At 50.8% G+C, this 23,448-nt stretch overlaps 1 protein-coding gene across 1 annotated transcript in view; it reads left to right on the forward strand.

Annotated features, from left to right (window-relative positions):
- The first annotated feature begins 2,567 nt into the window (after window positions 1–2,567).
- LOC121340837 (opioid-binding protein/cell adhesion molecule homolog) overlaps window positions 2,568–23,448 on the forward strand; it is a 104,201-nt gene continuing 83,320 nt past the window's right edge. Inside the window, exon 1 of the mRNA XM_041413863.1 lies at window positions 2,568–2,734. Within this exon, the coding sequence (XP_041269797.1) occupies window positions 2,568–2,734 (167 nt within the window). The remainder of the gene's footprint in view (window positions 2,735–23,448) is intronic.

The following is a 23,448-nucleotide window of genomic DNA, read 5'->3' on the forward strand; positions in this document are numbered from 1 at the left end:
GGTTCCCTGGGTGCCCACAGTGGCCTCTGGGATGAGCATGGATGAGCCATGTCTCCTGCAGTCTCCTGCACAGCCACTCCAGGCTGTTGGGTCCCTACCCAGCTACATAAATATGTCTCACATTCATTTCCCAGCCCTCTCTCTCTCCCCTCCCTGATGCCCCATATCCCCTTACCTGTCTGTAGCAGCCGCCAGTTCAGTTCTCTGTCTGTCCATTTATTCCCTGCCTTTGCATCCGTTCATGGATCCATAGCTCTCCAGCCTCCTCAGAGTCTCTCTGTGAGGCAGACAGGCATTTTTCCCCTATAAATCTTCCCTCTCCTGGATTGCTCTGGCTGTGGCAGGCTTTGTGCTACACTCACTCTACATCTACATCTTCTATCCCAAGGGGTAAACACAATTTTACCTGGCAGAGCTCATGGTCCCTGCAGCATCCTTGTCCCCTGGAGCTAATCCTGCTGCTGGGTGAGGCTCAGCAGCACCCGTGGTCTCACTGCTGGGGTTGCCCTGGGTTTGTGCTGGCTCCTGCTTCTCCCTCCCCTCCTCTGTGCCAGAGTGGAGCAGCTCAGGAAGGAGTGGAGTGTTCTTTGTCTCCCATCTTCCCTCCCAAAGAATCCCTGGCATGGAAGTATGGGGTTAAGGCAACTTTTCAGCAGCTGAAGAGCTTTCTGATGGAAAACTCAGCCCCGCTTTTCTCTGTGCTTCCCTGGGCTCCCAGGCTGCCCTATTTACCCAGCTGCAGTGATAGATATCCACCCAGCACCAGCTTCCATCCCTCTTGTGCTGGAGCTGATGCTGGGTGCCAACACACATCTCTGCAGTGCCAGCCCATGGCTAGTGGCTGTTTAGGGTCACTGAGTCCCACTGCCATGTACAAAGAACCTGCTCTGCTGAAAATTTGGCTTGGGATCACTGAAAACCCCTTGTAAAGCCCCTTTATCAGTTTTAACAGTGTTTGGATCTCTGGATGAGGTTGGTGTCCTGAATTAGCTAAAACTCCCTTGTTGGTGGTTATTTCCCTCCTCCAGCCCCTGGGAGGGACAGGTTCCCTGGGATACATCAGCAGAGGAGGCAGATGTCCTTTGGAGGAAGGCACCCAGCCAAGGTCCAGCCTAGCTTGGGCTGAGGAGCTGTGTGAGGAACACTGGCAGCATGGGGTTAGTTTTCTTCTGTGGGCACACGCAGGTGTGTCTGGATAGTCACCAAGGTCTTGGTGCTTCAGCTGCTCTTTGAGGAGATAAATGGTGGTCTGTGGGTGTCTCCAAAGGAAGAAATTTGTTGAAATTTCTTGTTGATGCTCTGTTGTGAGCGTCAGGGTGGAAAGCCCTTGGGCTTCCTAATTCAAGGATCTCAGTGTCAGGGAGCAGGGACAGGAAAGACAGAAGCTTTGGAGCTGTCTTACAGCATCCCACGGGGCGAGGACGTGGGGACAGGACCCTGTTTCTCACAAGGAGAGAGAATTGGAGCTAGTTCCCCCGGGGATATGCATCAACAGGTGGAGGCAGGGAAAGATGCTGCGGTGGGCGAGGGTTTGAGCAACCTGCTGCTCTTGAGGGCAAGCTCAGGGGTGCGTGGCGCGAGAAAAGCCCCCTCTGCAGCGGGGCTGAAGCGGGCGAAGGGTTGGGGGGGTCCCTCGGCTGGTGGCAGCCCCGGTCCCCTTGCGGGAGCGCGGCGCGGCGGGGGTTAATGTGCGTGTCCTCCTGCGCATCCCGCCCCGCTGCCGCCCGCCCGCCCGCCCGTGTGCGGGGCTCGGGCCGTGCGGGAGCCGAGGCGCCGGGCAGCGCTGGAGCCGCTGCCATGACAACCCCGGGGATGCTGCCGGCCGGGGCCGGGGTGCTGCTGTCGCCGCCGCCCCCCCGCATCTCCCCCGCCCCGCTCAGCGCCTGAGCCGCAGCCCGAGCAGCCACCGGCCCCGCGGGGGCTCCGAGACCCTCTGGACACAGCCGAGGAGCATCGGGGACATCGCCTGCAGCTCCGCGGGGAAGTTTCGATCTTGCGACAGAACCGGGATTTTGGGGAGCTTTATTGGGTTTTTAAATTTTTTTTTCTGCATTTTTTTTTAAAATTCTCCTTTCTTTCTGTGATTTAAACAAAAGCTCAAGAGCCGGAGAACAGCCCAGCCCCGGCCCGCTGTGTCCCCCCCGGTGCCGATGCCGCCCTCCCCTTCCTTTCACAGACACTCACGTTTCCTCCGTGGGTTATAAACTTTTGATGCCAGATCTCCGCAGCGCCTGCCCAGCTGCAGCTGAAAGTAGCGTCTCCAGCAGCCACACATCTGTGACCTTCATCTCGTGCTCCGCACCTTCTCTCCTCCTCTTCCTCCTCCTCCCCCCGGCCCTCCCGTCCTCCTCCCTCGCCCGAGGACAGCGGGACTCCCTCCGATGCCGCTCGGCAGGCTCAGCGCTCGCAGCCAGCCTTGCCGGGGGCTCTCCTGATCTCCGTGGAGCTCCGCAGCGCTCGCCCCGGTGGTTTTGCTCCCCCCCATCCCTCCTCTCCACCCACCCCTTCCCCCTTTTCGCCTTGTCGGGTGTGTTTTTTGCCTGTTGGAAAAGTCCCCGCTGCCCAGGATGGGGGTCGGTGGGTGCTTGGCCCTGCCCTGGAGGTGCCTGGTCGTCCTCTGTCTCAGGCTGCTCTTCCTTGTGCCCGCAGGAGTGCCCGTGCGCAGCGGAGATGCCACCTTCCCCAAAGCCATGGACAACGTGACAGTGCGGCAAGGGGAGAGCGCCACGCTCAGGTAGGAGCAGCTGGACGGGGGCTTGGGGGGGTCGGGGGTCCTGCTTGATGCTTTTGGGGGATGCTCTGTGCCCGGCGGGGCTGCCGGAGGGTCCTGGGACCAGCGGGAGACTTTGCACGTGTCCCAGGGGCTCGTCCCCATCGTGGCAGGGGACACTCCGGGTGGCAGCTTGTCCCCGTTGTGGTGGGGTCACCCCGTGCGAGCGGTTTTGGAGGGACGGATGCGCCGGTGCTTTTCGGGCTGCAGCGCGGGGCTGGCAACCTCCTGGGGGGGCTGCGGGTGCCAGACGTGGAGACGACACAGGGGTTTAGGTGGCAGACAGTGAGTTAGTGCTGCCTGGAAAGCCCAAAGTTGTGCCTGAGTGGGAGGGGAGGGGAGGGGGGTCCGTGCTCCTGGCACCGGTGCCAGCCTGCACTGCCAGCAGCTTTCCAGGGCTGCGATGCCTCCGAGGTGTCAGTGTTTTCCTCGATCGCTTTATAGTCTCTGCACGAATCCGTTAATATCAAATCAATCTTTTACTCCAGGGGTGCATCTTATGAATTCTGATGGATGCTTTCCCTTACGTTGTTTGCTGTAGGAGAAACACAGGCGGCTGATATGCAGATGGGTCACTCCTGTGCCGCACAGCCCAGCCGAGCATCCCTTTCATTCCCTGAATGAGTTACAGGTGCATTGCCCAGGTAGCTCAGCAGCCCTCCACAGGCATCGCAGCCAGAGGAGCAGGGAGCAGCCCAGCCTTTTTTTTGGAGGGCAGTGGGGCAGCAGTGGGGCTTTGGGTCGTGCTGTGCGTGCTTCAGGCAGCCCCGGGAGGACCCGAGCCGGTTAATCTGGGAGCTGTGGGATGTGGGGAAAGAGCTCGGGGATGGTGGGACGTGAGCGTGGAGCAAGAGAGCTCGGAGGAGTTTGTCTGCTTTGCCTGCGCCAGCGAGCAGCGTGTGCCCCTCACCCGAGGCTGGCTGCTCCCTGGCTCAGACCCGGAGGAACAGGGTCTCTGCAGCAGAGAGCAGCTGCTCTTCCCAAAGCCAGGCACGGGGATGGCACAAGCAGAGCCTGTCACGCTCTCCGTGAGCAGCAGAGCCGGCGCAGGGCTGAGGAGCTGGTGCTGCTTTGAGCAGAGGCTGCTGTGCTCACCTGGGTGGCCGGGCAGGTTTCCGTGCCTGAGGTGGTCTTTGCAGGGAGAAGTGTTTGGTGGTTTTGGGAATCAGGCTCTGGCTGGGGCTCTGGGGGTTCCATGCTGCAGAGGGAGGTGTTGGTTGCCTGTCTGCCCTCTTCCCACCACGTTCACTGCCAGACTTTGGGATGCTGTCCCTTTTTCTGTACCCTGGGACATTCTTGTCATCACCCCGTGTTCCTGGGGGCTGTGGCACAGCTGGAGAGCAGAGGGCTGTCTCCTTGTGCTCTTCCTAATTGAACTGCAATGATGATTAACCTGAGCTGTGTGAGCAAGGCAGTTTAAAGAAGGACAGTTCCCCAGAGAGGTGCCTTTGGCCCTGGTGCTCTTTTCCTCACTGTTGGAACTTGTCTCTGTAGTGAAGTGTGGGCTTTGGGGCTCTCGGGGGCGATGCTGGTCAGAGCAGGATGGGTGCCTGTGCCTGCTCCCTGGGGAGGCCCTGCAAGTCCAGCCGAGCCTGCTGCCAGCAGAGGGCTGACTTGGATCTCCTTTTTTTTTTTTTTTTTTTTTTTTTTTTTAATATATATATTTCTAGCCTTCTGTCCCCTTTTCTGTGCTGTGTACAGGAGGGGATGTTTGTGAAGCAGCCCTGGGTGCGAGATTTTAGCCTTCCCTTAAGAAACTCTGCATCCCCCAAGTGCTGACACTTAGAGGAAGCCCCTGCCCCAAAAGCACCTGGTTTTATCCATTTCCCCACTTGGCATCTGCTCCTACCCAGGCTCTCCAGTGCATCTTTTCCATGCTCTTACCCCCTCCCTTCTCCTCCTCAAGTCCAGCTTTCCCCTGCTGCAGGCAGCTTTCTGCCTCCAGCTCCCATTTGCTCCCAGTCTGCTCCATCTTTTCTTGCACTGCTGTTTCCCAGTGGTCCTTCTCTTCCCTCCTCTCCCCGTTTCCCTGCTGCTGCCCCTCTGCAGCCTCTGGGTGGCAAATATTTTTCCATCTTCCCTCGGGATCTGGAGATGGGCAGGGAACTGCACACAGCAAACCAAAGAGGTGGCATCAGTGGGGGGTTGAAGGCAGGAGGACAAAGGTGGAGCATCTTGAGGATGGGGCTGATGTTTATTTGGAGGCTGTGATTTCCTGTGAAGAGCCAGGCAGGGAAAAGTGCCCTGAGAAGTCTTTCCCAGTGATTGGTGTTATTGCTAAATGGTGTTTACTCCCGTGCACCCGCAGGAGGAGGTGGTGGTGTTCTCTGCTGTCCTCCCTGCAAATGGCACTTTTCTTGGGATCAAACCAAGGAGATGGGCTTGGAAAAACTGAGAGCTGTAATTCCACTGTGTAGTTCTTGCAGAATTAGCCTCAGTCCTGCTAGGTCTGGATGGCCAGGTCCTCTCCCTCATCCTGGTTGTGAGATGGACAGAGCCTGCAAATCTCCCTGGCTCCTGCAGGGTTGGTGGAAGATCTTTGCTTTCCAAGATCAGCCCTTTAACCACCCCTTGCATTGCAGAAAGGAGCTGGGAGAGCGAGCAGCCCTGTATGAAAGTGGTGGAGGAAACCTGGAGGCTTTTCAGGCTGCTGTGGGTTTCCTGTATTGGATTTTGGGCGCTTCCATTTCCAGCTCTCCACCCTTTTTCCAAGGGAGGCTCAGCATTATCCTTGCAGAAACTCAGGCTCCATCTACAGGCAACTTGCAGGTCATCTTAGATCAGCAACAAATAATTTCCATTTTAACCAGAAATTGTTGGTAATTCACTCCTTTTTATTGTAAGAACAAACAATTCCCATAATACTCAGGCACCTTTCCTCTCCTGGGAACTAAAGGCAGTATGGAAATTCTCTGTGTACTATTAATAATAGAACTCTTTCCTGACTCAGGAACAAAAAACTCGGGTGTTGAGATGGCAGGAGTAATTGATGTTACCCACCAGTCTGGGACATGAAACAGAGCAAGGAGCACACCAGAAACCACGAGGGGTGTTGAAGATGGTCACTTTTTAATCTCCCAGTTGGCATTTGATGTGGAAACAAGGATTAAGTTCCTTCTTTTGGGAAGAATGCCATTAAGTCTTGGCTTTCTCCACATGCTGCTCGTTGGATGCACGTCCTAGGGTTGCTGTGGGGGCGTTGCTGGCAGGTCATGGCTGGCCAATCCCCACAGGCTGATCCTGCCTGGAGACTTTGGTTGGGTTTTATCCCAGCTGCATTGTAATGGTGGAAGCATCTCCATGAGCCAAAGGGGAAGCTGTGGCAAATATTCCCACGGTGTTAAAATGGGGATGGAAATGGGATCGTCCCGCTGTGCCGCCAGCAAACCGACCTTTACAGCAGCCATCAGTACAGTTCATAAAGACATAAACCACCAGCTGCTCAAAATTTCAAGGCTTTATAGTTTTATCTGTATTTAAGAAATATTGTTGGTTTTTTTAAGGGAGAGAGTGTGTTTTAGAGGTTGGAGGGATTAGCTGGGAGATGGGCTGTGCTGAGTTTTTTCCATGGCTGTCACCATAGGGACACCAGGACTTGAGGACGCCCCTCTGTTGCTCTCAGCCTCAGTTTCCTCATCTGTAAAATGACCCAACAGCAGTGGTTTATCAGTGATGATTAGAGGAATGGGTGATGCTAAGGCAGGTATAACTAGGCTTTTTTCCAAACTAAATAATACAGAGCTGCTTTATCTCTGTATATAAGGGCAAATTTTCAAGTTAAATCCCCTGGGCTTGTCTGCCTCTGGTGAACCCATGGCCTTTCCTACTGCTTGTCCATGGAGGAGACCAAGAAGTCAGGCTAGCTTTGCTTATTCACATCCAAGACTCTGTGCCTGGCTGTATTCTGTCAATTAGCAAGTGTGAGAACAATTCCAATTAAAAATAAAAAGCCCGAATAAAACATCATGAGATGCTGTTCTTCCATTTATTTTCACAATTATGGTTTTAATTATTTCTGACAATGCTGCTTTGATTCTTCTTTTTTTCTTTTGGTATAATAACCTACCACAGTCTATTTTCCAGCACGCAACAAGACCTCAGTAAAATACAACCAGCAGGAGCAGGAAGCAGGACCACAGTCTCCAGGCATGGGTCTGGGAAGTCAGGAAATCACTGGTTTTTTGCCTCTTTTTCAGTCAAACTGCTGATATTCCATGTGCCTACCTGTTAATGGGGGTTGTGACACTCACCTGTCGCCCTGAAACAGCAGCCACGGACCTGGCAGAGAAAAGAAGCGTTAATGCATCCACATCTCTGCTGTTAAATCCTTGCTGGGGAGCAGGAAGAGAGTCACTGCTCTTTGTGTGCAAATGCTAAAAGCGTGGGGATTAGCGCAGAGCAGATTAGTGAGGACTTGCTCCGTTGCTGCCCCTTCCTTCCCCCACTCTCCTATCCAAAAACTTTTCTGGAGCAGCTAAATATATACCTGCCGTTTCCAAGGTAGAGCTCGCTGCGTGGCGGAGCTGTAATTGGCGACTCAGGGAAATTACAGCCATGGATTCTGGCATTTGGATCCTCCTGGCTGGCATAATAATTTCTCCCTAGGTAGCTGGTATTTAACTTGTCTTATCTGCTCCTGATAGTTGTAATTACAGTGCCCGCTAATTTCGCTGTAATATTGCAGCCACTGGAAGGGTGGTTGGAGAAAGGTCAGGGGGTTGCAGGAGGGCTCCTTCCTCCCCAGCCTGCTGCACCAATGATGCTGTCAGAATGCAGATGCTAAGCCCATGGGGCTGGTACCCAATGTCCCTGGCTGTGCCCCTTCCCACCTTGGTGGGGCTGGAGCAGCCTCACAGCCTTGACAGGCTGGTTGTCACTGATGTTGGTTGGTCCTGGGCTGCTTGTCCCTAGGGGAGGTTGGTGTTCCTTGTGGTTCATTGTTCCTCAGGTTTGTTGTTTCTGAGACTGGTGTTCCCAGCAGCTTTGTTGTCCTTGTGGCTGATTGTCCCTGAGATTGGTTGTTCTGGGGTAATTGTCCCCAAGGTTGGTGTTCCTTGTGGTTTATTGTCCCTGAGGCTGGTTGTTCCTACGTTGGTTGTCCCTGAGGTTGATGTTCCTGTGGTTCATTGTCCCTGAGGTTGGTTGTCCCTGAGGCTGGTTGTCCCTGAGGTTGATGCTCCTGTGGTTCATTGTCCCTGAGGTTGGTTGTCCCTGAGGCTGGTTGTCCCTGTTCCTTGCAGCTCTTTGTCCCCAACACTGGCTGTCTCTGCTCCAAAAGTGCAGTCCTGCTGTGCAAGAGGAAGATTCAAGTCTGGCTTTGAGGAGATTCAGGGCTGGCTTTGGGGAATTCACCTTCAGCCAGCAAGGCTGGGGCTGCTGCCTGTGCCAACCCTTCTCCTGCTGAGCCAGCAGCAGGCAGGTTTTATGTGGGTGTAGGGCTGGGCTCAGTGTCAGAGAGCTGGGGAGTCCTGCTGACACAGGCTGGAACCACAACACTGTGGGTTTGCTGTAGAAAATGCTGGTTTTGAGAGCACAGCGAGCTGGTGGGGCTCTGCAGAGGGAGGAGGGGACCCTCACTGTCATATGTCCCAGGGCCAGGATTCAAACCCTGGGAAGATCCTCTTGTCTAGCAAAAAAACCCACCCCCCACGCTAAGTTTTTAAGCTCCACTAGGCAGAAATATTTCCAAGTGGTGATATTTACCTCCCGGGGATGAGACTGAACTGTTGGTAATCCTTGCGCTATAGGGTACAGAGATCTTTTTGCAAGGATAATAAACTCCCTGGTAATAGCTGTCCTTCCCCTGGATCACGCACACTCCTCCAGGAGCTCAGGGCTTTGTTTCTGGAACAGGATTAGGTGTTAACGCTGCAAAACCAAACGGGGGCACAGTGGCTGTCTTTCACATTCTTGCTTTCCAAAGACTTTCTCTGTTCCCTTGGCTGTTCTCACAGTTTGCCTCCTCCTTGCATTCCTCAGCTCTAAACCACGGATGCTTTTTACAACAGCTGGACATATTGTTTTAAGTGATAATCTTTAGATACTGCAGCCTAGCAGACAGTTCATAAGAAATATCTGATTCAGTGACTATCACTTCTTCCTCTGTCCTTGTGTGCAGCCTTTGAGGGTTAGGATGTGCTGGTTTTTCTTCTTCTTCTTTTTTTTTTTTTAATGAGAAAAATAATTTCCCCACAGCCCCTGTCAACAATTTTTAGCCTGTAATGGGTTGTTTACTGCAGGTTGGATTTGATATTTAGGTCTTGTCTTTCCTGACAGAACCCTTCAAGGTCGGCTTTTCAGTGCAAAACACTCACATTTTATATTTCTGTTTTCCTATGAATATTTCCCAAGATTTGCTTAAAATGAGTTGTTTCCATGACTATGCTCACTTGATGGACTTGTTCCTTGGGATACAAATGGGTCTCCAAGTCTGTTTCTTTGTGGAGGGGGAGGATAATGAGAACAACATCTGTTGTGGTGTAAGCTGTAAATTTAAGATATTTTTTCTCATCCTGTAAAAGATCAGCAAATTGTGCTGATGCTGATGAGGTACTTTGTGCTATCTCCAGTGCTGATGGGTTCAGAGTGGGGACACTTGAGGACATGTCACACGTCTTGCTTTTTCTTCTCTCAGTGTGCCAAGGCTTGTGTGTGGTGTCACCTCTAGGCTGGAGCTGGAGAGAAGAGGAATGGCACTCCAGAAGGGAGAGAGTGGAAGAAGAGAAAGAAAAGTTGGGAAGGGGGAAAGAAAAATGTAGGTGGAAGAAGGGAATGAGTAAAGGTAAAACCAGGACGTTGCAAAGGGTGCACCAAAGAAAAATCCACGACTGGTAACTCTCAATGTGTGAAGTTCAGCATTGAGGGATGAGCTCCTAAATTAAAGCCCAGCAGCAGCCACAGAAATGTGGGGGGTGTGACTTCAGCCAGTTGGTACCCGAGTTCCAGTGGGATAGAGTATCCCTTCATTGGGTTTTTTATATCTTCTCTGTGTGTGTGCATGTGTGCATGTGTATATATATATATATTTATATAAAATTCTAACAAATTTCTAACCCATATAAATCCAATTACCCATGTTTTGCCTGCAGGGAGCGAGGGAGATTAATGTTTGGTATTTTGGCAGGAATGTAAAAAGAAATAGGTGGTAATAACAATGAAGGCTCATAAAAAGGAACCAATAGTCGTGTCTGTGCCCGGAACTCGGCCGTAATTCTCCTGGAGATTTGTCGGCAGAGTGCCCTGCTCCCGTGGAGGGGCAGGAAAGAGCCAGGAGTGCTTCCTGGGCACTTGAGCATCCATCCTGCCAGTGAAGGTTCCATTAATGCGATAATAATAGAGGCTGATAGAGAGAAATGGTTTATGCTCCCAGGGCACCTTCTTGTGACAGATCCTGCTCTGTGTCAGGGCTCGTAGGAGCCACAGAAGCATGCTCCTCTTTATCCCTGTTTCATTAAGAGGCAAGTCCCAGGAAAGGAGGATGAAATTGGAAGGAGAGGAGGGAGCTGAGCTCTTCTCCACCCTCTGTGGTAAGTGTGTGGTGGTGCTGGTCCCTGCAGGTCTGGCTTGGAGTGACATGGCCTAGGGAGTTTCAGGCAGGAATTAGGAGTGCCAGAGTTGTGCTCTCATCAGCTTTTCTCCACTCAGAGTCTTTTACTGCAGTGTCTCCTCCCTTCCCTCTCATAAACCCAGGTGCCTGAGATGCCTTTTCCTACCACTCTCACTCATGGGACAGTAGTTTTGTTGGAGGATCATGAATCACTGCAGGCCTATTCCCATCTCATCATGTCACTGCTTGGCTTTGTCCCCTCGTGCCCGTGGCCTCTCCCGTGTGCTGCCTTGCAGTCAAAGAGGCTGTGGTGGCAGAATGCTACTGAGTCACAGCTTTCCCTGCACATTGCTCATTGGTTTGCTGTGGGGGCATTGCTGGCAGGTCATGATTGGCCATCCCAATGGGTTGATCCTGCCTGGAACTTTTGGCTGGGTTTTAGCCCAGCTGCATCACAGTGGTGGAAGCATCTCCACTGAAGGGCTGCAGGCTCTTGAGCTGAAGGTGCCTACCAGGAACCTCTACTCCCTCAGCTTCAACACTTGGCAGCCAGTCACTCATCATCCCCCCCTGACACCCTCCCTCTGGTGTCTGGGTGACTTCCCCCTGCTGCTGTTGTCCCCTGTGCCGTGGGTGGCACCTGCGCTGCTCCTGAGCTGTCACCCATGATCACATATTAATCATGGTTCAGGTATTGTGTCCCTACAGCGGGTTCTGCCTTCTCTGCAGGCTTTGCATCAGGCTCCTTGCTCTCCGTTTATTACCACCACCGGTTTTATAACCCACTTTATCAGATGACTTTTTTTTTCCTTTCTTAAAGAGCATAACCCATGAGCAACTCATCATTTCTGAGAGAGGGAGAGTGCCGTTAGCGGGAGAGCAAGGGCTCCTTGCTCGTACCTGAAATGAGGAGCCTGCTTTACCGTGGTGTTGCATTTAATTCAATCAAGGCAGTTAAAGCCAAGATTTAAAGTCCTTGTGTGATCACAGGAGTTGCTCTGATGCGGCAGTAGGTAGAAGGAAAGATTGAGCCCATTTCTGAGGAGACTCGGAGTAACTGTTGGCAGCAGCCAGGCCTGGGGCTGACTGCGGCAGCGGCCATGGTGGGAAGCTCTTAGCATTCACAATGCGTCCCATCTCTGTCTCTGTCACCCTCCCTGCTCCTTCTCCTCATCCCCATATATTCCTTTAAGTAGAATTGATTCATTTGCTCGTTTTTTTTTTTTTTTTTAACTGGGGGGAGGGCTGTTTTTAATTAATATTCTTAACTGTATGATAATTGCACTGACTGGTCCCACTGCTGTCTGAGTCACCCTCTCCTCCCTTGTTCTTGCGGGAAGGCTCTTTGGACTTAATTAAAGTTAGGGATCCAGGGCTAGTGGGAACAGCAGGAGTCTTGCAGGGTTTTTGATGAAATGATTGCTGTGGGGGAAGTGGCTATTTCCTACCCAGAGCCGTAGATTGTGTTGCTGAGACAGTGTTACGACCGTCTGGTTTGGCCACCTGCTTTTACATGGGCTGCTGCATCTCATCCTGCATTTCCCGCCCTGTGTCACAAATCCCTCGTGGATACCCCAGCCCTTGTTTTGGGGTGAGAGGAGCCCAGTTTCACAGTGTTGCCCCTGGTTAGAGACATCCTCTCCTTGTGGGAGTGTGTCCTGGAGCAGTCCTGTCTGAGCTCCCCATGCCTGACACTGGTGGGGTGTTGCAGGTCATGGTGGGGAATTTTGGAGGGATAATGGAAAAGCTGCATGGACTCAGCAGACCTTTTTCATCTCTGGTTTCAGCACTGGTGCTTGCAGACAGCACTGCCACCAGAGCTCAAATGCAGCCCAAGCAAGAGCTTAACAAGCTCCGAGAGCTGTCCAGAAAGTTATCCTGACACCAAGTGACAGACTCTCAATTGATATCCTCTGGAGACTTTAAACTCACTTCTGCAAGGTTTCCAAAGCTGGTTTTGTCTCATACCTGAAGAATCCTTTATCTGCTACGACGCCTCCCCTGCCTTGTCTCATTGCTCTTGACGTTTCTTTGTTGCCTGCTGCAGCTCGGGTAAACTCCATTGCAAAACTATTTAAGAGAGGTTTCTCTCAGCCTTTGCTCAGCTCTCTTGCTGGAGTTCTGGTATAAATCACCTGGGCTGATGCTGTTCCTGCTTGGCTCTGCAGGAAAGTGGCTGGAGTGATGTCAGGACTGCTGCTGCTCATCCCAAAGGGCAGGGGATGCTCCAGACCCCTGGGGAAGGGCAGATGTAGTGGTTGGTGTAGAAAAGTGAGAGAAACTATTGTAGGAGATCACTCACCTCCCATCCTGGCAATGCTCTGGAGCAAACAAGCAAAATTATTTGTGATCAGCTAGAATGAACTAGAAACTGTGCCACAGCCAGTAGAGGTTTGTCAAGGAGAAATGGTGTCAGATGAATGGAATCTCATCTGTACCATGGAGTAAGGAGCCTGGTGGGCAGGGGGGAAGCAGGAGGTGCCTCAGATGGTGACCCAGGCAAGGCTGGAGCTGCCTGTGAGTGAGTGGGAATCACTGTCAGGGACAGCTGTAAGGAAGCAGGCTGGAAGTTCTAAGGTGCTTCCCTGCTTCTGAGACCCAGCCCAGTCTAAAATCCATTCCCAGCTGGTAGGAAAAGCCACCTTTGCAGTAGTTCAGGCTGCAGCTGGCTGGTAGCATCCTGCTGGATGGCACAGAGAGCTTGGGGAGCTGGCTTTATGCCCTGAATCTGCCTGTGCAGGAGTTCATAGCATCACTGTGCTGCAGGACTGACATTTTGAGATGCCACCAAGGACTCTGGAGGTTTCTGAAGTACAGATGTGCAGTTGCTGATGTCCTGCTCTAGATCCCATCCTGTGGTGGCCCAAATGGGAAAGTCCATGATGGAGTGAATTGATTTTCCTTCCATGCAATGGGGTTTTCCAGCCCACTGCAGGGTGGGTGCTGGCCTTGTCCTGCTGCCTCCTGCTGCCTTTTTCTGTGGTGTTCTCAAGCAGCAGCACTTTTCCTCTTCTCCTTGCTGTGGGTGTCATGCTCCAGCACCCATCACGGAGCCAGCCATCTCTGGACCCCTCCTCCAGTCACGTCAGACCCACTGTGTACAAGACAAGCTTTTAAGAGGCAGCTGGGGCCTGCCCAGACTCTATAACTGAGGCTGGACACTCTCAGGGGTGCAGTTGAGGCATTTTCCTTGATTTTGCTTTTATTGCCCGGTAAATCAGTGACGGGGCCAGCCTGTCTGCAGGAAGCAGCTCTATGTACTAAAAGGTGTTCTCCCTGCTCCATCTCTCTCCTAGCCCACCTCCCCAAGCTGGGAGCCATCCAGGGTGGTCAAAACCAGACAGTCCTGGGCCTTGGCTCCCTCTGGGAAGAAGCCCTGACAGAATCCTGTGCTTTGTCCTGCGATTGCTGAGCTTGCAGCGGTTTTCAAGACTGATGCTGCACTTAGCAGGGTGCTGCCAAACCCATGGAGTCCAGCAGATTATTTCCTTTCATAAGCCATTTATCCTTTCCCTTTTAGATGCTGGGCTTTTGCCTCTCATCTCTGGTTTTATCTCTCATGTGGGAAGGAGCTCAGTCTTCCCAGCTCTCCCAAATCACTGGTGCTGGGCACGGGGTCAGACCCCATCCTGGGAGGAGAGGCAGCTCTGGGGCGGGAACCGTGGGAGATGGGGTGCCAGGGCTCTATTGATTTCTTTCCCATTATTTTTTGGGGAAGTTTGCTCCAAAATTCAGCTTCTTGTGCATGTCTTCCACGTGAGTGAGGCTGCCCTGTGGGCTGGTGGGATTCCAGAAGGTTCTGGGCTGGGGTTTGAAAGTTTTCTTCCAGCAGGGAATTGATAACTTGTCTTTCTTTTTGGGTGGGGGTTGCATGAATTGAGGGGAAAGCTGAGATGCAGTATGTCAGACAGGAGGTTTAGGAGTGCCTTGGGCTCGGCCACCACCTCTTGCTTGACCTCACTTCACCTGAGGCTCTGAATTTCATGACTTCTTGCTCCTTTGAGAGACTCTAAACCTCGCATGCTGCCAAAGATTTTGGACACTCCCATCCAAAAGTTTCCTACAGTGACAACACTCTTTCTCATTAAACACTAACTTAATAGAACAGGAGAATGCTGTGTGATGGATATTAAACTTTAACAACTGTGTATATCTATTACCTTGCTGCTAAATCTTTATATGCCTTAAATAATCAATTGATATTTAATTAGCATACAGTACTATTACTGCCTTCCTAAATCTATAATGATAAACCAAGTTACAAGTTATTGGACGTTAATTACTATCTGATGATTAGAAACAGCAAGACATTTCCCAGCCTCATCCCGGATATAATCCAGCGTGTCCGTGCACACTGCTGAGCCAAGCCACGCTCCCTGTCTCTTAATAATCAATGGCTGTTCAACATGCAATATTTGTCTAATTAGCACTAAATTAAATCCTCATTGACAACACTTCAGGGTAAGAGATCTGCATCGAATATGATGGATTAGACACGGAAGGGCTGTTATTGTAAGCAGGAGATGTGTGTGTCACTTGCTTTGCTTGTCATGGCTGGCACATGGCTCCCTGTGACTGTCAGCCCGCTCCTGAGGGGACGGTGATGGAGCGGTGCCTGGATGTTGGATTGACAGTCCTGGAGACCCTGGGTCTCTCTTTAATCGAGCTGTAGACATGAGCAGCTCTTCCCAGCACCCTCCTCAGCTTCCAGCCTGCTCTCACCATGAATGTACAAGGGTCTCCACCAGCAGGGTGGGTTTGTGTAGGAACAGGGCTTTCTGTACCGGGGCTTTCTTTGCTGACAGAGGGCAGATGTTTTTTCTGCATTTTGTGCCTTGTGCAAACTTTTCTGGGAGTCTTTGTAGCCTCTGTTTGGGCAGTGAGGCTCAGGAGATCAGAAAGTTCCACAATGGTTTGAGTTGGAAGGGACTTTAAAGCTCATTTTATGTCCCATGGGCAGGGACACCTTCCACTATTCCAGTTTGCTCCAGCCTGGCCTTGGACACTTCCAGGGATGGGACATCCCCAACACAAGATGTTTGCAGCCACAAGTCTGAGCTCACAGCAGGGACACTGGGGGAATTTGGAGTGGTGTGGGGGTGAGAGCAATCCAGAATCCTGGCGTTGCAGGGAGGAGTTCCCTCGGGAGCTGCCGTCTCGCACACGGCAGCCCCGCGCTGCGGTTTGTCAGCATCCATGGAAGCTGTTTTGCGAGAGCAGCAGGAAGGATTGCACAGCCGCCGGCTCCTTGTGAGACTCAGCCTGTCCTTCACACTCAGCGTGGATGTAATTAACTGTGCTGATGGGATGTTATGCCAACAGCAAAGCAGAAAACACCAGAAAATGAGTCAGGAGCGACAGCAGGGCTGTTCAGTGTGGAGAGGCGGGAAGCGGCAGCCAGGCGTGCGGCTGGGCTCGTGTCCTGCCACACGGCAGGAGTGGGAGCAGCCTCCTGCAGGAGGGCAGGGTTTGGCTCTGAGAGGGGCAGTGGAGCACAGAGAGACTCCCTCAGCATCTGCCATGGCTTTGCTGTGGCATGCAGGGGAGATGAAGTCCCTGGGAGGTGTTTCTCTCCCTGGATGTGTGATGAATGCGTAACTTCAGCTCTCACTTCCCTCCTTTCAATCCTCTGCAAGGAATCACTCTCCTTGCTGTGTCAGGGATGTTTCTCAGCACTGGTTTTCCTGTCTCTTCAGAGTTTTACAAGTGTAAAACCTCCTGAAGCCTGAGCAGCTCCTTGGTTCCTCACAGGTCTCTCTCTGCCCCCCAAAAGTGCAGAACCTCACTGGCTGGGAGGTCTTCTGCAATTGGCAGAAGCAGGGATGAGAAAGGGGAAAAATTAAAAAAAAAAAAAAAGACTGTCTATTAGCAATTGAAATTGTTCTTAAAAGAATTTGCCTATTCTGCAAGGAATGTTTAGTAATTGATAGCAATTTCTAGCAATTAAATACAAATTAATTCGTGCTACCGAGAAGCAGTTTATTTATGGCTCTGTATTTATGGGCACTCCTTCTCCTTAAAACTATCATCGTTGCTTTTGATAAGTAATTAGAGTTTACTGAATAATTTCCCAATGTAGGTATGAATTTTAAATAATTTTTAATACTGTGCAAGTGTTTCATTGTATTGCTGAGTGAGGGATTATCATTATTTATATTGTAGTAGGGCCTGGAGGCTGGGACAGGCACTGTGTGAGCGTATAGCACAGAAATAGTCCCTGCCCAGAACAGCTTGCAGGGAGTTTTATGTCAGCAGCAGGATCGTGAATGTGCTTTTCCAAGAAATAAAAGTTATTTGGAGTCATTTGCACCTGTGTTGCACAGGCTGCAAATGTGTTTCTCCTTCCTCTTGAGTAGGGGGAAATAGTAATTCCCTACTAGTGGTAGTAATGGTTAATCAGTCTCAAGAGGAGGGGCAAAGTCCAGACCATGAGGGGGTGAACAAACCCCACATGTTTTGATTAGTTAAATTACCAATTATTTGAGCAACTTGGGGTAGTGGAAGATAACCTGCCCATGGCAGGGCTTAGAACAAGATGAGTTTTGAAGTCCTTCCACAACCCAGATCATTCTGGTATTCTGTGTTTTGAAGTGCCTTTTATTTGCTTTGTGGCTTTCCTGAGATGATCTCCGATTGTGATTGCAAACCTTTAACCGTGTTCCCACAGCTCCACACATGCACTTCAGCTCTGTACAAGGTGAGATCTTCATGAAATGCCATTTCCAGGACTGGCAGATTTGAGCAGAGAGGGAAAAGCAGCAAGTGGTGGGAGTTGACAGTGTGACACCAGACACGGAGACAGCTCTGGCCAGAGGAGCTGGGTTTAGCAAAGCTGTGTGTCCCAAGCACACGAGCCTGCTGATTTGAAGTTGTTCCTCATCTTCAGAAGTCACCACAAATCAGGTGTGTGACTCCCCTCAAAGCATCTGATGGATGCTCAGCAGGGCAGAACTCATGTCAGGGATGGTGTGGGAGGGAGAGATGTCTTCTGATGCCTGATTTACAGATGGGGAAGTCATCTTTCAAATGCTGGAAGCAGGAGTTGGCCAGGCTGGAGGGAAGTGCTAATTAAAGCACATGGTGACAGCATCCATGTGAGGAGGATCCTGGAGAGAGGGAGAAAGCCAAGCCTGGAGAGCAGGCACCACATTCAGAAGTGAGCCTGGGAGCTGGCAGCAGCATCTGGGCTTGCAGTGCCAGGCAGGAGTGCACTTCAAAGCACAGACTTTGTGTCCTAAATATCTTTTAGGGGTCCTGAGGCGAGTGTTGCTTTTATGGAGGGTTAAACTCAAGCCTGGGAACCTTGGAGAATTAAATATCCCACAGTGTTAATGTGTAGGAACAGATTTGGGATTTACCACATGCACTTGCATTATAGCTAATGTGCCCATGGGCTGTTTGAAACTTTGAGGCTGCTTGGATCCTTTGGAACATCACAGAGGTGCCCGACTCCACTGCTGCTCCTGTCCCCTTTGTCACCTGAGGGTAGCAGGGTCAGCCCCCACCTCTGATTCAAAGTCTGTGCTGATCCTGCCTGTGGCAGCACAGCCTGTTCTGGCTCATTTCTGCCTTCATTACTGAGCTTGATTAAACGGTACTTGTACAGCCAAGGGTTGGGAAAACACACAAAGGGACTTTTCTACTCATCTGAGGCACTTGGGTACCGTGGAGACAGATGCTGAAGGGAGAGGGAGACGTGGAGAGACATTGAGGTCACTGTAATGAGATGTAACCCATTAGGGCAGTGTCCTTGTGGGATCCAGGTGCCTCCAAGGGAGGGAGAGGGATCAGACAGAGCCCCAGGACCTGGAAAAGGCTCCCTCTGAAGAAGGAAAGAATGAACTGAGGAGTTGTCCTGTCTAAGGGACAGGGTTCTGTGGCTTTTGCAGAGTGGGGGTTGGGAGAAAATGATGATGAGACTGTTTTGGCCTCAGGTTCTCACATCTGTATCTTGTTTTATAGAGTCTGTGTGTGCAGCCAGCGATATTATTGGCACTGCTGGAACACACAGAGCTGCATTTAACCAGCACCTCCTGGGCTGTGCAGCTGCTGTAGCATCACGGGACGTGAGCGGAGCATGGGGTGATGCTAAGAAAGGAGATGACTCCTGTCACCTCTCTGTGATCCCTAAAGCAAGATTTGAACTCCCAGATCAGATCAAGCTTGTCTTTGTGGGCTGGGAAAAGCTGTAGCAGAAGGTGGCAACTCTTAATACAGGGTGAGTTTGGCCAGCCCTGAGGATGCCAGGTCTGGGGCTGTCCATTGGGTACACCCTGAGTGCTGATGGCTCAGCAAAGACAGGTCTGGGAGTGACTTCTGAAGATGAGGAACAACTTCAAATCAGCAGGCTCGTGGTCTTGAACTCTCTGCTCTGGGCAGTCTTCCCTTAGATATTTCAGCCCAATTATTTTTGTGCTGTCCTTCCCAGGCTGGAGGAGTGTAGAGCTTTCCTCCCTGCCCGTCTGCAAGCCTCATCGTGTGCTTCATTTGAACATTTTCCTTTTACCTGTTCCCTGCTGCTGCCAGGGTCTGGGGCACAATGGTGGCTTTCATCCCTCCTTCCCTGTGATGATTCAGAGCTGGTGGCTTTTGGCCTCTGCACTATGGGTCTCTGGTTTGTTATAAGCTGTTGTGAGGTGGTTCGTGGTGCAGAGGAGAGATGCTGGGGACTCTTCTGAGTTAATGAACTGCCAGATTGCAAGGGATGACATTCAGTGACACCCTGGGTCTCTTTGGGAGGTGTGTGTCACCCCCTGCTCTCACCCTGTGATCTGAGAACGCTGGCACTGGCCTCATGTGTGGACTCAGGGATCTTAGGAGATGGTCGAGGCTTTTAACTGTGGGCCCTGATGCCCTGCTCTCCCTTCCAGCAGCTCCCAGAGCTCCTGTAATTAACTGCACATCCCCAAAGTCACTGCCTCTCTGAAACTTCAGGACCTGCCAGTGCTTCTGACTGCTCCCGTGAGGCCCGTGAGCCCCAGACAAGGTTCAGCAAGGCAGCTGCTGTCAGAGGAGCTCCAAATCTCCAGGCTGGAGAAGCAGGAGCACTTCCCCACCCTTGGATTGAGGACTGAAGCACCCACAGACTCTGAAGGGTGTAAACAGGGTTTGGGCTCTCAGCAGCCACAAGGTCACTGAATGTTTGTTCTCAGCTCAGCAGGGCAGGGCTGTGGTAGGTGCCAAAATCACTGTGTGATGAGTGATCCCAAATGGCAGTGATGGCTTTACTGAGGATGTGGTGAGGACAGTGCCCTTGTGGGAGGTGGGTGAGGGGAAGGAGCTGAGCCATCCTAATCCCTTCTGGAACGATCAGAGTTAAACTCCCGCAGCAGGATTGCTCATCAGTGATTCATCAGCCTGAGCATTAGGGCGCTTCTCCCTTGCTGTCTGCAGAAAAAACACTGGGGAACAGGGGAGGGGGATGTGTCACCCCCCAGGGACATTTGGGTGGCACTGAAGTGCCACCACATGGGTAACTGACCAAAGCTGGGGGGTTCAGAGAAGGAGATTTGCAGACTGGAGGCAGGGGTGCTTCTGGCAGGGTGGGTCTCCAGTGTTACACTGACCATATGTGGTCAAGGGATGCTCCAGCCATGGGTGGACACTCGGGTTTGGGGTGCAGAGGTGCCTGCCTGTGGCTAAATTTCACATTTTAGAGCAGAGAGCTTCAACCTGCTCCTGTTGCTCGACCACAAGCAGCACCTGAACCATACAAAGCCCAGACAGAGTGAGTTTGGCAGGTCAAAACCTCCCTGCCTTTATTGCCTCTTCCTGACAGCAGCCCGACCCTTTGCCAAATAAAAATTCCACACACGGAGCTGGTTAAAAACATCAATTAGCTCTAAAACAATTATTATTTTTTTTTGAAATGCCATTTTATATATGCAATAACACAACACAATAATCCTGGGTTATTTAACAGAGCATTTACCATGAAAACAGTCATTACTCTTTAAACGCTGCTGACTGTACAAGCCTCTTAACATTAAACGGCAAGTGATGCAGAAGTCTTGCCATCAGAAATGCCACATTCTCCTGAATATATTAAAAACACTGGCACTGGGAAGCTTGCTGCCTGACTGAGTGGCTTTTCCCGTGCTGGGAAAATCTTGTGAAATTCTGGGGCAGCCCATGGAGTAATGTCCAAATTTTGGTTTGTTTAGGTGTAGGCATTTGTTGGAGGGGATTAGATGGGTTCAGCCCAACTTCACTGTAGTCCCAAGCCTTTCCTGTGCCCCCATTCTTCGCTTTTTCAGCATGAGTTGTGCCAGAAGAGTTTCAGAATGGACATCAGAAGGATTTTTTTTCATAGAAATGTTAGACGTTGGAATGGGCTGCTCAGGGAGGTGGTGGAGTCACCATCCCTGGAGGTGTTCAAGGAAGGACTGGAGGTGGCGCTCAGTGCTCTGGGCTGGGTGACAAGGTGGGGTTCAGCCACAGGCTGGACCCAATCTGAGAGGTCTTTTCCAGCCTAAGTGGTTCTGTGGTCCCACACCATCCTGATCTCCAGGGGTAGCAGCTAGGTTTGTTATCCAGGCTAAACCCAGTGGATTTAGCATGTTTAATAGTCTCCATAGGGCCTATCATAATGCACTGGAAAAGATGTTTTTTGCAGCTAAATCAATAACGAATTTAGTTGTAAATTCTGCATTTTCCCCCTTTTGAGGTTCAAGGGAATTGTGCTGGATGTATATTATTTGCTTATTTATTAGACCTCTTCTAGTACCTGGCACGAGCCCGAGGGAGCAGATGGAAATACCATTCTCAGATTACCAAAAGCCTTTGGTTTAAGCAAAATAGTTGTGTTTAAAGATTAATTTAAGATGCTTTAAAAATTGAGCAGGCCATTCATTTTTAATATTGATTGATATTATTATAAAAGATTCAGCTGCAACTCTTCTCACCAGGACCTCTCTTGGCGCGCAGACAGCGCGTTTGTCTGTGAGGGACGTGGCTTAGTTATTTTTAATCCTTGATACTTGTTCTTGTGAAATTTATGGGAAGCATCATCTCATATCTGGCACATCAGAGCATCCCAGGCAGGAGCTGGGAGGGCCTGGGGAGGAGGTAAAGTTGGATGAATGGCTGGTGGGGGTTGGAGCCCGTGTCTCTGCTGGATGAAGGGAAGAGCTTGGTACATCTTATTCCAGCAGCATCGTAGGACTGGGAGCAAATCTTCTTCCATTAAACTGCAAGGAGCTGTGGTACAGTAAATGCTGGGGACCTGAATAGGCAGGAAATAAAATCTGCCCAAACAGCCAGGATGTTTGATTGTGCTTCTTCCAAACCTTCTATAGTTTTGGGGTTTTTTTATTAAACATTTTTTAAAGTGAAGTGGAAATGAAATACTGGCAGAGTGCCCAAGCCTGGGCACCTCCTTTGCATTGGCATCCTTTGATAGTGTTTTGTTAGCAAACTGGTGATACAAGGCAGGCACCTCAGCCCTGGAGGAGCTGAGTTTGATGCTGAGGAATAATTCTCCAAATTGCATTTATTTCATAGGCGTGAAAGGTCACAAAGTGAAGGGAAACAAGAACTGTATTCAATTAGACAATTCGATCAAAATAAATCTGTCAAGATGGCATTCCTGCTGAGGAATCAATTGACTTGGAAAATGAAGGCAGCTGCTGCTGCTGCTGCCATTATTGTTGTTATTATTATTATTATTATTTTAAATTAGCTCCAGGACCTGCCATGAGTACCTGAGCCAGAGTGCCCAAGTGGCTCAGATCATCTATCACTCTTATTAGATATTAATACATCCTCCTCTGCCTTGCATTTAGTGCCCTGTTAATGGTCAAGTGGCCCCAGAGTGCTTCCTGGGAGGCTGATGGGAATGATTAGTAATGAGAAGGGATGGAGAGGTAGTTTTTTTAAATATTTTTTTTTTTTTTAGCCAGAAGGTTCAGGGAATGAAAAACGTGGCGAGATGGAGGAGAAGCAAGGACACACACGGCTGGTGTGCTTGGTCACACACAGTTCGTGGTGGCTCTAAATTAACCTCAGTAATATCCCTGCATGTTCCTTTTTGTTCCAGCAGAGAAGCATCCAAATAATTGAATTTATGGCTGGGGATTGGTAGGAAAGGGGTTTTTCTCCCCATGTCGGTACTGCTCCTGCTTCTCTGGGTGTGCTGGCTCTGACTGGCTTGGTAGCACTGAGGTTGTGCCCATGATGGGCAAAGGAGTTTGGCAAGAGACACTACGGGAGAATGGGGTAGAGGGACATGATCCATCAGGTTGGAAGCTGAGGAAAGGCTGAAGTGGGCAAAAGCTAGCTTGAGATGTTCCCTTAGGGAATAAATTATTTTGCAGAGGAAGAAATCCTCCCGTTGGAGAGAACTTGAAGCATCCACACTCCTCTCCATCACCTGAGCTATTTAAAGCTTGACTTGATACAGCACTGGAGAATTACAGCAAAGCAACAAGCCTGCCCCAGCTGGATGAGAGCCTGGAGAACTCTGACAGATTCTTCCTAGCCTTGGCGCTTCCCTTTCTGCTGCCGTCAGCCCTTGGCGGCTGATCCGGCGTCACCTCCCGGGGATGTCCCGTCTTTGAAGGAGCAACACAGGGAAATCAGATGCGAAGGCTCCCAGGCCTGCCAGGTAGCAGAAGTGCCTGTGATGGGAAAGGTGATGAGAGAAGTTTCCTTAATTTTTTACCAGCTGGGGTGTTTTCCTTTGTATTGGCAGTGTTGAAAAACCCACAGAAGTGAAAGAAACAGCACCAAGCTCCTTTAAAGACAGATTTTATCACAGCAATGGATTGTTCTGCTTGCCAACTGCCTTCAGCTCGGTGCAGCTCATCAAAGAGCCTCTTCCTATGCCTTGGGCAGCTCTGCCTGGATACAGCTTATGGCCAGGAGGCTTTGCCCTAGATGGGTCATCTGAGCTGGCACCAGATCCTCCTCTCTCTGGCTCAGAAGGTAGCTGAAGTGTGAGCAGTAGGTGGCAGAGAGAAACAGGGTCCTCCTGGACATCTGATAGGTACCAGCACTTGGGTTTGGTGCTGACACCATGCCCTGGATCGGCTTTGTAGGACTCCATCATTCTCCCTTAAATAACAGAATCGTGTCTGTCGGAAAAGTCCTCTAAATTCATCAAGTTCAACTATTCTCCAGCACTGCCAAATCC

The sequence above is a fragment of the Onychostruthus taczanowskii genome, unplaced genomic scaffold (genome assembly GCF_017590055.1).
Source record: "Onychostruthus taczanowskii isolate IOZ18803 unplaced genomic scaffold, ASM1759005v1 scaffold43, whole genome shotgun sequence".
Taxonomy (NCBI): Eukaryota; Metazoa; Chordata; class Aves; order Passeriformes; family Passeridae; genus Onychostruthus; species Onychostruthus taczanowskii.